Source organism: Panthera pardus, unplaced genomic scaffold (assembly GCF_024362965.1).
Source record: "Panthera pardus isolate Hobbes unplaced genomic scaffold, ASM2436296v1 HiC_scaffold_21, whole genome shotgun sequence".
Classification (NCBI taxonomy): domain Eukaryota; kingdom Metazoa; phylum Chordata; class Mammalia; order Carnivora; family Felidae; genus Panthera; species Panthera pardus.
In genome coordinates, this window is record NW_026526777.1 from 48,804,734 (window position 1) to 48,817,922 (window position 13,189).

The 13,189-nt window shown below is 45.2% G+C and overlaps 1 protein-coding gene across 13 annotated transcripts in view; it reads right to left on the reverse strand.

Annotated features, from left to right (window-relative positions):
• RASAL2 (RAS protein activator like 2) overlaps window positions 1-13,189 on the reverse strand; it is a 358,056-nt gene that overhangs the window by 7,460 nt on the left and 337,407 nt on the right. For 8 of the 13 annotated variants that reach the window (XM_019426070.2, XM_019426054.2, XM_019426038.2 and 5 more), the window contains 5 exons: window positions 11,809-11,943; window positions 9,894-10,096; window positions 8,212-8,299; window positions 5,267-5,297; window positions 1,849-2,824 (listed from right to left, as the gene is read on the reverse strand). In XM_019426070.2, coding sequence (XP_019281615.1) covers window positions 2,682-2,824; window positions 5,267-5,297; window positions 8,212-8,299; window positions 9,894-10,096; window positions 11,809-11,943 — 600 coding nt within the window. In that variant the 3' untranslated portion in view covers window positions 1,849-2,681. Of the gene's footprint in view, window positions 1-1,848; window positions 2,825-5,266; window positions 5,298-8,211; window positions 8,300-9,893; window positions 10,097-11,808; window positions 11,944-13,189 lie in introns of those variants that run through there. The other 5 variants (XM_019426072.2, XM_019426071.2, XM_053909229.1 and 2 more) reach the window with 2 other exon arrangements.

Genomic DNA, 13,189 nt, shown 5'->3' on the forward strand with positions numbered 1-13,189 from the left:
TTTCTCTTCATTCAAGACAACCTGGCAATAGAGGGCTGCATAATTTTTCCAAACGCTTTGGGCATTTAATCTTCCCAAGTAGGCAGCCCTCTAAGGAGCTCCCACAATGCCAACAAGAAATATGCACCATCAAAAGCACATCTGATTTTTCTGTGTCGCCCCCAGCCCTCCAGTACAGGTAAGCTTATCCGCCCTCTGTAAGCCTTAACCAACACTTCAGAGCTTCCACACCTCAATGCAAGACATCACCCAAGTTACATACTTAAGGCCACTGAAACTGACAATTCTTTTACCAGGCTTTCTGCAGCACAGTCGAAGGCTTTTATAAAGAAAGGATGAAACACGGCTAGAGCTGAGAATAGCCATGAACAAGGCCACCTACGTTTACATCCCTCCTGCCAACAAAGGGTACGTCTTCAGAGTTAGTGAGATTTTTTTTTTCCTATGAAAATAAGTGATTTTGACCACAGTGTGCCTGCCCTAGGCTTAGAGGGAGGAGGTGAGACTATATAAAATAACTATCAGGGGTCGAGAAGATAACCAGGTGCCAAAGTGTGGGGACATGAAAACCGCAGATCAGATAAACGCATGAGCAGCCTGCCTTCCATCTCTGACCAGCAGAAACGGGATGATTGTGAAGGGAAGTGTTTTCAAAGGCTGTGGGTTGGGGGCAGGGTGGGGGGTGGGGGGTGGGGGGTGGGGGGTGTGTGTGGTAAGGCTGCTGAGACGCAAGCTCCAGCACAGAGATCCGCCTGGGCCCCGGGGGCTGTGCTCAAGCGGTCCGGATGCGAGCCTGGGGCACCGTGAAAGGGAGGCTATTCACAGACGTGGAGTCTGGGCTTCACCCAAGAGAAGACACGATACATGTTCTCTTGTTTCCTTATAATATTCTGTTATGTAGAAATACTCCATGCATATGGCTCCCTCACGACTTTTGTTTTTTTTAATCTTCCTCTCCTTTTTTCCTTTTTAAAAATTTCCTTATAGTTAATTAATTTGAAATAAACATCACTAACTTATTTAGGAACTGTTGCTTTCTCAGTATAAAGAACTGCTTAGATCTTGCTTAACGAGATTCAAAAACCCTTTTACATTATATCTGACAGCGGAGAAGGCATGAACTTTCCTATTTGTGCAGTTATATGTACATATGTGTGAGTATATATGTATATATATTTGTATACATAATGTCCATTTTAAGACGTCACATTCCATACTTCTGATAATCAAGTTTGCATTCAAGATGACATTTCACACCTCGGGAAAAAAGGGAAGTAAATGAGCTTCCACGACGGTTTCTGTCCCACAATGAAGCCAAGGATGACAAATCGGTACAACAGAGTCATTATTGCCACATCTACGAAGAACACGGGAGAACAGCTGGAGCGCGTGGTCCTTGCGCTTTTCGTTTTCTTATTGTATAGGAGTTATCCTGACTTGTGTGAGAGGGCGATGCTTTGGGTCTGGATTTCCTTTCCAAATTTCAGTGAGGGAATTAGAAGAAGCCATTTAAGAGCTAACGACTGAGATAAAATTACCCTGCCCAGAGATTTGCTAGTACAATGGATAAAATCTTTATCCCAAACCAAAATGAAGTTACAAATAGAAAAGCTGTTTTTTCGTTTTTGTCTTTTAATAGGAAATAGTCAGAGATTCCTGCTATGGTATGATTAGCCCTTTTCTGTGTGGAAGAAAGGGTGTTTCTTTTGGATGGCTTATGGACAGCATATTTGGACAACCTCTCCAGGGGAGAGTAAACCCTGTTGTGATGACTGCTCCCACCATGGGGAGGAGAGGGCAGTGGGTGGTGCAGATGGAGACAGTATGCAGAGACACGAATATTTATAGTTCTGTAAACTCTAAAGAGGAAAAAAAGAACACCCTTTATTACAACTGGGGTTAAAAAAAAGCCCCCTATCTAAAATGGAAAATTCCCATCTGCTCTAGGCAGAAGGAAATAAACATCAACAGGAGTTCAATAGAAATCACTCCTAAAGTCCGGTTTTGATGCCACAGCTCTTATCTGTGTTTTCCGAGACCTCGCATTCCCAAATCAGATTAGCCGTCCGTCCGGAACCAGTCTTGGGTTGGCCAATGGGATAAATTGTTTTGTTTGGTTCTTGGTATTTGCATGTTCTCCTACAGGACAAGGGGGCCAGAGTGGGGTTTTTAGACTGGCAGGGGAATCCCTGAAAAATCCATTCTGACGATATCCTATGTCTATCAGATAGACACTTGGTCTCTACCTACTGAGCCCCTGGGCTCATTTCTCACTCACACATCGTTCCTACTTTTTCCTCCTCTAACAACTGCAGTGCTTTCAACAAGAGGAAAACAATAATAAAAATAGTAATAATTAAAAAGGTAATCTACATTATTAACTTCCTTTTGGTATATTACAGTGGTATTTTCTGTACATGGCCCAGAACTAAATTCCCTATGTACACAAGAGACATGGGGGGAAAGCGTCGACCTTGGAAGGCTTAGCCTTCTGCCCTGAAAGACAAGGTTCCTTCTTCATTCAAGAGTTTCTCGCCATCTGCTGTTTTGAAGTAGCAACATTCTGTAAACCTGGCGGGGTTGGGGAAAGGACCGGGGACAGGAGAGCGGGGAGATTTCCTTCTGTCTCCTCCCACAGTCTGTCTATTCACAGAGCCCGTCAGCAGCTGCTGTTTTTGAATTCACCATTCTCCGTGATGGAAAGCTTGGTGGGGTTGGTGGGGGAGATGCCATTGCGGACCTGCACACTGTATCGCTCCTTCACTTGGGTCAGTGCGCTCATCAGTCTGGTGTTGGCCGAATCCAGGGACACGATCCGTTTTTCCTGCAACACACGAATCGGGGCTTTATTCGGGCTACATGCAGGACATCACGGCGTGATATTCCACTCAATGACTGTTCTAGTACTTTCTATCAAACAGCAGTACGCATGATGCTTCCCAGACAAATGGAACGTCTCTGCCTCTTTCTGCACACTACTCAGGTTCAGCTTCCCTGAGCCCAATGGGTCTGTGTTCATTTTCTCTCGTTTTTTCCTTTCAGCACAGCAGGACTGGTTATTAATAATCCCTTGGGACACCGGGACGATGTGAAAACGACACCATGTGTTACTGCAGACGGTGCAACAGGGTGTCAGGCCGCCTTAAGGTATTCAGTGCTTTGGGCCAAAATTAAAACAAGGAAATTAGGTGGCAAGGAAAGAAGCACCAGAGGTTTCATTTCACAGAGGAGAAGTGCTGTGTGCTCTACGGAGCTCGGCCCCCAAAGAGGGCACACCAGTCACATTTGGAAAGAATTCACGTTGTGCTCAAAATTAAAACGATACATGGTGGCAGTTTATAGTCACCAACAAAGTGAGGACGCAACAGCAAGAGGAGAAAAAGCAGCCAGAAGCTCAGACTGAGGGGTCGTTTGAATATGGGAAGGGAGATGTGGCCGAAGGGAATGCCGGAAACATAACACATGGAAACAAACAGAGGACACAAGCTCCTAGACTCATTCCAGCTCAGAGCTACTCCAGGAAAGCTTCCCAATAAGGAGACTGCTTCCATTTTACTTTTGAGTCTCTGGGGGAAAAATGCCTTAGAACCAATATTTTGGAACCAAAGATTGTTGACTATATACACTTATATATAAAAAAAAAAAAAAAAAAAAAAAACAAGGGGGGGAAAAGGGCCAAAACACCCCCAAAATATGGTAATCTAAAGGAAAGCAGGCTCATCTATGTTTAAAGAAAAAAAAAAATCACCCCATCAAAATATTATCAGTCTCCCAAAGATTAGGAGAGAAACCCTAATCTTAGTTTCAGCAGGTGGGTAAATGAGCCCAGAACCTTTCCAACATGAAGTTGTCATTTTCCAGAAAAGGGGTTAAGGCTGAGAAGGGTGATCTTTACCTACGTCCATGAAATTAAAAAGAAAAAACGTGTGAGGAACGACCCCCCAAAGCCAAAAGGAGCTTTCCTATCCCGGCAGTGTCCGAATCTACCCCGGGGAAGGGGAAGTGCGGTAAGGCCTTCGCTGCAAGGTGCAGGGAGGATCAGAGAAGACGGGAGGGCTGAGGGTGGGACACTGCTCCCTGCGCTCCCGCAGCAGGTACCAGGGCCAGCGGGGGTGCCGAATGTCCACCTGGGGGAAGGGACAACAGCATCAAGTTGTGTCCCCCTTTCATCTCCTGTTTTGGGGGTGGGGCAGCTGGGCTAAATGGTTTCAAAAGCATGAAAAAATGAAAACCTTGTTATTATCATTTAAAAAAAAGTGTCCTCCTTTTCCCTGATGGAGATCTCAGGTGGTAAGACACATAAAATCAGCATTATTAGGTCAGCATTCATCTAGTGTAAGATTCTTTTTATTCTGGGCGGGTAACTCATTTTCAGGGTGGGCCAAACTCAAAGAAAGAAAGATCTGTGAGGCTTAAAAAATAGTAATTAAAAAAACAAACAAACCATAGTCCATGGAGTTTCTGGGATAACAAGTACAGATCTTTAACAAGCCAGAGGGGGCACCTGGGTGGCTCAGTTGGTTGAGTGTCTGGCTTGATCTCAGCTCAGGTGGTGAACTCAGGGTCGTGAGTTCAAGCCCCATGTTGGGCTCCATGCTCGGTGTGGAGCCTACTTAAAAAAAAAAAAAAAAAAAAAAAGCCAGTAGGTAAGGACTGGCCAGGGGTTACCAGGAAGTAAAGAGTGGGGACCAAATATGACATTTCCCTCTGATGGTTAAGAATCATCTCTGAACAAAATAACTGGTCAAGAATATCTTGAAATGATTAAAAAAGAAATTTCAGTATTAAATTATAAGGCCCAAATACTAAGGAACGTAGGATTCTTCAGGTTTACCCCCAAATATATGTCTTTTTAATTCGTAAAAAGTTATCTGATCCTTAAAGGGTCAAAAAGAAGGCTAAGAAGGGTTGCAATTATTTATTTCCTACAAGAGTAACAGCTGAAGCCAGATAACCCCCTGCTGAAAAGCTGAAAGTTTCCAAGTGGACAAATTCCCTTTTGTCGTTCCCCCCACTGCCAACTTCTCAAAATAAAACAAAAAGTAAAAGAAAAAGAATCAAATCGGGACTTTTGAAAGTCAAGCGCAGTTGGCAAAGATGCTCTGACGTTTCGATTCCGCCTGGCTTGAAAGGCAAAGCAGTCTAGTCCACGCCTGACGGGAAGGATTTCCAGTGCGGGGAGTGCAGGAGCTGGAATGCGTAGGAGGCCAGTGTGCTGGGCCAGGGCTGGGACTGCTCGGCTAGAGCACGGACCGGGTTTACTTGCCTGTTTGAATAATCTCATCTCCATTTATGACCTGTAATTTAACACAGCGGAGATATCACTTTGCAACCGTAACTAGGCAGCTGCTCGCTTCTCAGAGGGGAAGCCCTTCTCTGTTCTCCATCTGAGCCACGTGGAGAGATCCTGGGGTGGGGGTGAAAGTGGCACAGTCCCTAGTGTGACGTTTGAGAAATGGTCCCCTCAGTTCCATCACCAGGATCCCCACGGCCGTGCCACAGGGTCCAAGACAGGTGATTCTGCCCTCACCAGAGGAACGCACATCCTCTCGCAGTGCCCATTAGGAAGTGGCTGAGCCAGGTCAGGCCTCACAGCATAAACCCTAGGGGACGGAGAGACTGAATTCGGGGACAAGTCTTGCCTCTGGGGGCGCAGGACCGTGGACAGATGAAAACCAGTTCACTGGGCACCAGGCCTTTAGCGCTTTGGGAAATGCTGGGATCAGCTCTAATAGAAGGAAGGCAACCGTATTCAGTTCAGAAATATTTTCCACTGCCAGTGGCACCAAGCAAGATGCCAGGGACATAAAAGTATGGGCTACCTCACTGGGAAGCTTTCACCCCAAACGTGTGTGCATTCCATTCAATGCAGCCAGAAAGGCTGCTCTGCCCCATCAAACACGTGAGATGTAAGGAAAGGATCGATATAAAAGGTCTTTCAATACAAAGGATGCCAAAAGAGGTTCAAAGTCTTCTGCTATAATCAGAATTTAATGTGTCAGTAAGACAACAACTGGAACTGGAGGTTACACTTTTTTAAAAAAAAATTAGCTTTAGTGTTTATGACTTGTGCTATACGTGATACACTGGTTTTCAAAATGTGGTCTGGTGGGTTCTCCAAGTATTCTTCAGGGATCCACGGTGGGCCTCTGGTAGAAAGCTTATTGTACGGTAACGCCTATGTTCGAAAAAGTAATTTGCTATTTTAGCCACCCTCAGGGTGATTTAATCCCTGAGCTGAGAATGGTCCTTGTTGATGGTTGTCAACATGAGCGGTTGGGAACTGATCTACGGAAGGTCCCCTTGGTTCGACCAAAATAGGCCACGGAATGAAAGCATTTGAAAACCACTGTCTTCAGGTATGGCCCCCAAATATCTGGGTTAGCCAGTCCACAAGCCGACACTGACTGATGCCCCAAGGATCACATTTCCCCCATTGCTGAACAGTGATGCCCTCCTGGCTAACTTCGAGAAGGTCCTTACTGTCCAGAGCTTTCGAGGCCTGAGAGATCCTATTCCCTTCCTTGTTGTCACCGTCCATGCCTAGGGCTCTTGCTTCACACCCCATCGTCTTGTCCTCGATGTCAATATAGGGGACAGGAGTGGGTAGCAATCTTTGTGTACGGAGCCATGATCGCAGACCCAACCTTCCTCTGCTAAAGACTGACACAGTTTTAGACCAGCTGGAATTATGAAAATGATCTGTTTTATCTCATCAGAACCAAAATCTCTCCTGGTGTGGTTATTAATAGAACTCTTCCTGGATTATTTTGTCAAACTGAAAATCCAAAACTGAAAACTTATTAACAGTAGTTTGCCTGACTAAACGGCCTTCTGTATCCGGGCCGTTTCTCTGAGGCTCTGGGATGAATTTGTATAGTATGCATGGCAAAATGGCCTTGTCTCTACTACCCTTCCCTCGCCCACCTTGGGGACACCTAGAGAGGTTGGGAAAAAAAAAAAAAAAGGACCAAGCCAGATGATTACAGCAGAGCTCTCTTCTGATTCTTATGAGGTCCAAATATCCAGAAACTACAGAGTCCGAACTATCCCAAGAAATCCGCCGACAAGTGTAGCAAGGCTCACATTGGCCTCCAAGCTGCGTGTGGAGCATGGGGTCCAGGAAGTCTCCTTTCAGGGCTCTGCTTTCAGCCCCACTCCCAACTCCTTTGAAAAATAAACCCCATGCCACATGAATCCTGTTAGGAAACTAGACAGAGGGTGTTACGTGCATGCTTAAGAATCCCCGGGGCTCTCACATAGACGCCCCCTGGCTGATACGCAGAGAAGGGAATAGAACGTGAAGTCCTTGCTCCCATTTTTATTTCATAGCTTAGGGATAGGATGAGGTCGTTAAGGGTGAAAAATGCAAACCCGTGTGGGTTGGCTGTCTTCAGGAAGGCGATACCCTCTGCGGTTAGACCATCCGCTATCAGAACCGCACCTGTCTTTTGTTATCCGTTTGGCTCTAAGAAATACAACCATATTGTGCATTGATGAAATGAAATGAAATCATCAGTGTTTCCTGCCTCTTGGATTTTGCTCTGATCACTGGTGTGCCCCTGTGAGGTGCTCTTGGCAGTCATCAGGCCATTAGAGTCACAGGTGTACGTCACAGTGAGCGGAGGCCCAGGTTCTGATTTCATCAGGACTAAAAGGCTCTCTAAGCACAGCGCCAACAAAGAAGGGCAGCCAAGCAAATCCCAAGCATCGCTGCCAAACCCTGAACTGAAAGAGCAGCAAGGAAAGGTACCTTCCACGACCCTGTCCTTCCCCTACAGTTCCACTGGTATGTGGGGCTAGAGGTCGATGGCACAGTGGACGTGACTAACAAGACCGTGAACATCACAGCCAAGCAATGGTCAGTGGAGGTCACAAGCCAGACACATGCAGTGTGCTTTTCACAGTTACCCCCTCGGAGAATGCCCTCCTTTCCACGAGGAAAGGAGTAGACCCCATCATGCACTAGGTTGAGATCTGTCAAGCAACTGCACTAAGCACGCTAATACTTTGCTGGGTCGACACACTTATCACCAGTAAAAGAAAGGAAAAGTAATACTTAGGAACTCTTAATCTTTAAAAGGTAATGCGGAGCACTTTCCAATGACCCATTTTCCAGTACGTGCCTTGGCATTTCCAAAAGGTCAGAAGCCAGGAAATTCAACAGTTACTACAAACAAGTCCTTTACACTAGATTCAAGGTCTGCTTACCTGTGCATCAATTATTTTTTGCTTTGCATCAATAACGGCTTGCATCTCAGCGTGGTCCTTCTTCAGTTCCTCTTCCACAGCCATGAGCCTAGAATGTGCAGCGAGGAGACATGGACGTCAGAGAGAAGCCAGCTAACGTAGGGCGCAAGAAACCCACACTCAGCGGAGTCCAGATTCCACTCCTTCCCAGTAAGAGGCCCGTAATCACGCTTGCTTTCTTCTCTCCCGCCTTGGAAGAAGACATTCAAGGCTGACTTCTCTCCCTGTGACCAGATCCGTGAATTTTCACCTCCTCTGGAACAGTATCATCATTTCTTCCCTCTCCTCTGCCGGATCCTTCCCTCAGCACAGATTATTTCATCGCAAACTTTCAAACCAACCAACAAAAAGCTAACAACCCTCTCTTAATCTCAAGTTCCCCTGTAACAGCTGTCCCTTCTCTCCCCTGCTCAGCAGAGTTTCTCAAAGAGTGTGCGATGCTCAGTAGGTCGACTTTCTCTCTCGAACGCCACTCATACCTTAACCCACTGACGCTCAACTCCATGAAACTGCTCCACGACTGATAATTCCCTCCAGGCTTGTGAAACAACAAACCTTTTCTGTCTTTGACTTGATTGACCTCTCTGCAGCACTGGGCAGTACTGAAGCACAGTGGTTAGGAGCGTGGGCTCTGGAGCCTGACTGCCTGGCTTCAAATCCTGGTTGCCCTGCTAAATGACCTTGGGCAAGTGCCTTAACGGATTTGGTGCCTGTTCCTTTATGTGTAAAATGAAAATAATATCTGCCTCAGAGGCTGGCTTTCAATACATTTTTATTAACTGATTAAGCCAATTATTATTTATAAAGTACTTAAGAAGAATGCCTGGGGGCGCATGGGTGGCTCAGTTGGTTAAGCGTCTGACTTCGTCTCAGGTCATGATCTCGTGGTTCGTGGGTTCGAGCCCCACATCGGGCTCTGTTCTGACAGCTCAGAGCCTGGAGCCTGCTTGAGATTCTGTGTCGCCCTCTCTCTCTCTGCCTCCTCCCTGCTTGTGCTCTGTCTCTGTCTGTCTCTCTCAAGATAAATAGACATTTAAAAAAAAAAAAAAAGGGACAGCGGGTGGCTCAGTCGGTTAAGTGTCTGATTTTGGCTCAAGTCATGATCTCACGGTTTGTGGGTTTGAGCCCCGCGTCTGGCTCTGTGCTGACAGCTCAGAGCCTGGAGCCTGCTTCGGATTCTGTGTCTCTCTCTCTCTCTCTCTGTCCCTCCCCTGCCTGTGGTCTCTCTCTCTCTCTCTCTTTCTCTCTCAAAAATAAACATTAAAAATATTAAAAATGTAAAACAAACAAACAAACAAACAAAAAAAGAAGAGTGCCTGGCCCGCGGTAGGTGCTTCGTGTTGGGTACAACCGACCCCTCCCCTCCATGTCCCTGGACATCCTTGGCACCGTCTCTTAGTTCTCTGGCCCCAAAGATATCCAGCGACACCCCCTTCCATGTCTCTGGACTCGGGAAAAACTAAGTCACTCTTGGACATTGAGTCGCTCCATTTCCGTTTTTTCTTTCCTAATTGTTACGACGAAAGAGAGGCAGACTACCTCTGTCTTCAAAGGACGTGTACTAAGGCCTCACGCTTGGCAAACGCGTCCCGGCCGTTTGTGCCCCCGAGCGGCCCACACCCTCCACCCGGCGACCGCCCGACCTGCTGATGATGCTTTTCATCTGGCTGTCCTTCTCCTCCTGCTGCCTGCGCAGGCGCTCCTCGCTGTCCTCCAGCCGCGCCTTGTACTCCAGCAGCAGCTTCTGCATCTGCTGCTCCTGCACCAGCAAGCGGCGCTCATACTCCTCCAGCCGCCGGCTGGACACTCGCAGGCGCTCCTTCAGCTTCGTGATTTCCTGCTCGTACTGGCGCAGGGAAGAGGCGCCAAACACACGGAGGGAAAGACTGCAGTTAACACGGGTTTTAGAAAGCAACGTAGCCGGACGCTGTCCGGGCTGCCACTCCCCGGGCCGCGAGTACTCTTTCAAATGATCAAAAGGCGCAACTGGGAAAGGAGCTCCGTCCTCCCTTCCCCTAGCGTCACATTTTGCATCTTCACTTGGCCCCTCAGATCTACACATTTATGTATCTCTTTCCACATTAAACTACCGGTTGCTACAAGCCACGTCCAATCTGTAACAAATGGGGGCAGGAGAGAAAAAAAAAAAAAAAAAAAGAACCAGTACATAGAAGCCTGACGAATCACTTAAAATAAGCCAAAAGCCGGCTGTCTGCCAGAGGAGCGGTTTCTGGATCACCACCTGCACCCTAGGATCTCCGACATAGCCTGGCTCAGCAGACCGTCATGACTTCACTCTACCAGAATCAGCCCTTCAGAGAACAGGCAACATTTCTACAATGTTACGCTACTGAATCAATAAACAGAATCGGAAACAGCAAAGTAAGCTGTTGCCGCTCTCTCCCCGACTGTCGACTGTCGGAGTATAAAATATTCAGGTCACAAGCACTAAGCCAAAGGCCTACACACTCTCCAGGGCTGACGAATACTGAATCTTGGCCCATTTTCATGATGTGGTTCATCTGCTCAATTTGGTACTGCTTCCTGGAACTCGTTTGTCTGTTTTCTCACTAACGCTTTATATAAATTTATGTAAACTAAAGCTTTATATTACAAACTATCATTCAATTGGTTACATGGCCCCTTTCTATACTGATATTGCAGTGGCTGGGGTCTGAGTATACTGGAACGTCACATCTCTAGGTGAAGTGAGACGCATAGGATTTCTCGTATATGGTCTACCTCAATTCATGATAAATCCCTACGGTGCTGTGTAAGATGCAATCTATTTTCACATAATATCAATTTAATGGACGATCAAGCAGTTAGCTTCTGCTTACCCAACCTCACGATCCTAAACTGTATTTGTTAATCCAGAGGTCAAAGATGACAGTTTTAATGACAGTATGAAAAGGGAGACTGCATCCATAAGCATATTTTAGGATTCTGTGTGTCATTTTTGGATTTTAACATCATGCTGATAAGTAACCAGTTGTGTGGTTGTTAATGAAATGAGAGAATGCCACACATGGGTCAAGGTTCTTGATGATCCCTTCTTCCCGTGTCAACTTTTCCTCAAAACAAAACAGAAATAATAGATAATGTCCGCTTAAAAATCAATATAAAACTGGAAGTTCTTTATCCAGAAAAAGCAAAAAGAAGAAGAAGGAAAAAAAAAAAGACAAAATCATTAACAAGACATGGAAAGGAAGTCTGGTCCAAGGGTAATTTTGGCCTTGGTTGAAGACTAGCAACAGGTTTATAGAAACACTAAATATTCACCTACAATGATAAGAAATGAACAGTAGAATGTTTTGCAAATTAAGTTAACCTACATAAAAGGAAAATGAAATCTCCCACCCCAGGCTGCCGGACATTTGCTGCAGATTTTCGCACACGGACACTACTGAATTGTCATACAGATACGGATATGATGGATAACATAAGATATGGAGTTGACACTGTTGGGGGTGAAGAGCTCAAGTTCGTGGCTAGACAACCCCTCGGATGGGCTCTCACTGTGGGGCCAGCAAGTTAGTAAAGATGGGCGAGTTCTACCTTCTCAGCATGCTTGGATTCATCTTGATTTTGCTCAGTTTCTTCCACATCCTCTTCATATTGTCCATTGTTCAGAACCCAGGCTGCTGTCCTCTCTACTGGGGACATTGTGGCAGAGTCCACAGGTGACTGAACCTGCATCAGAAACACTTATTAGCATCTCCCCAAACAGCTCGTCCACTAGTTAGGTTTCACAAAGGGTGTTCCTCTTGGAGGTCATAACAGTGATCTAATAAATGCTCTCAGTTCTAAGTAATATTTTATTAATGACAGGGCTGGAGGTGAAGAATGAGAATATCTCCTTGTAGAAGAATACACTATTCTGAATAGAAATTCCTATGCATCACATCCAAGAAAAGAGAGCCACAGCCTTAAAATTGTTCATTATTCCAGTGGTTCAATTACCAATGAAATTACAATGATGACAGAATGAGAGAAAAGGCATGACTCAATGGTTGGCTGCTCAGCTGAGGAAATGGCTGTTTAACCCAGAGACGAACAAACTCACAAGGTACCCATTTATGTATCAGAATGCCAAATCCTTAATTTTCACATTAATCATTTAGAGAAAGAGAAAAAACAAGTGATGTTGGTCATTTTTACAGAGCGTGGACTTCTTAATGAGTTAACACCACTCAGAAGTCTATATTTTAGACCAGACAGTTTCTTGAAGAATACAGGATCAAAACAAAAGATATTGGATTCGTTTAAGGAATATTTCAATCCAGTTAGGATAGCCAGATAAAGTACCCTTTTCCAATACTGATACACTAGAGTGATAGGAATTCTGATCTTAAGTAGCTACTCTGCCATTTAAACAGTCCCTTAATCTCTTCAATACTCTTTTCTTAATCTCACCGATTAGATATTACCACCATCACCATCACCACCCATCCTAGTATCTCATAGGGAGTTGTAGGGATTGAGTCATATAATGTATGTGAAGTTCTTTGCAAACTACAGAGTACTACAGAGCTTGGATATTATCATATTGATGTTTAGAAAACTAGCATTGGATACTACAATTTATATTAGCTTACTTAACGTTAGTACTTTCTCTACAATGCTAGAAATATAAAACGAATTCTTTTTCTCCAGTATGCTTGAGAGAGAAAGAGAACAAGGGAGGCAGGAAGGGAGAGAGAGAGATAGTGCGGGAACAAAGCACTATCATATGTGAGTCAGCTCTGTATGGGAGAGAAAATTCCCTTCAGTTATGGGATTATGGAGCATTGGTCCTCAAAATAGAAACCTATTTTAATTCTAAAAAGGCTATCTACCTTAAGATTATCTTTATGTCATTCTGAAGTAGAATCCAGTTAAACTCTAAATCGACAGCTATTTTAAAAGAACGGGTATTTTGATGACTTTGCAATTTAGA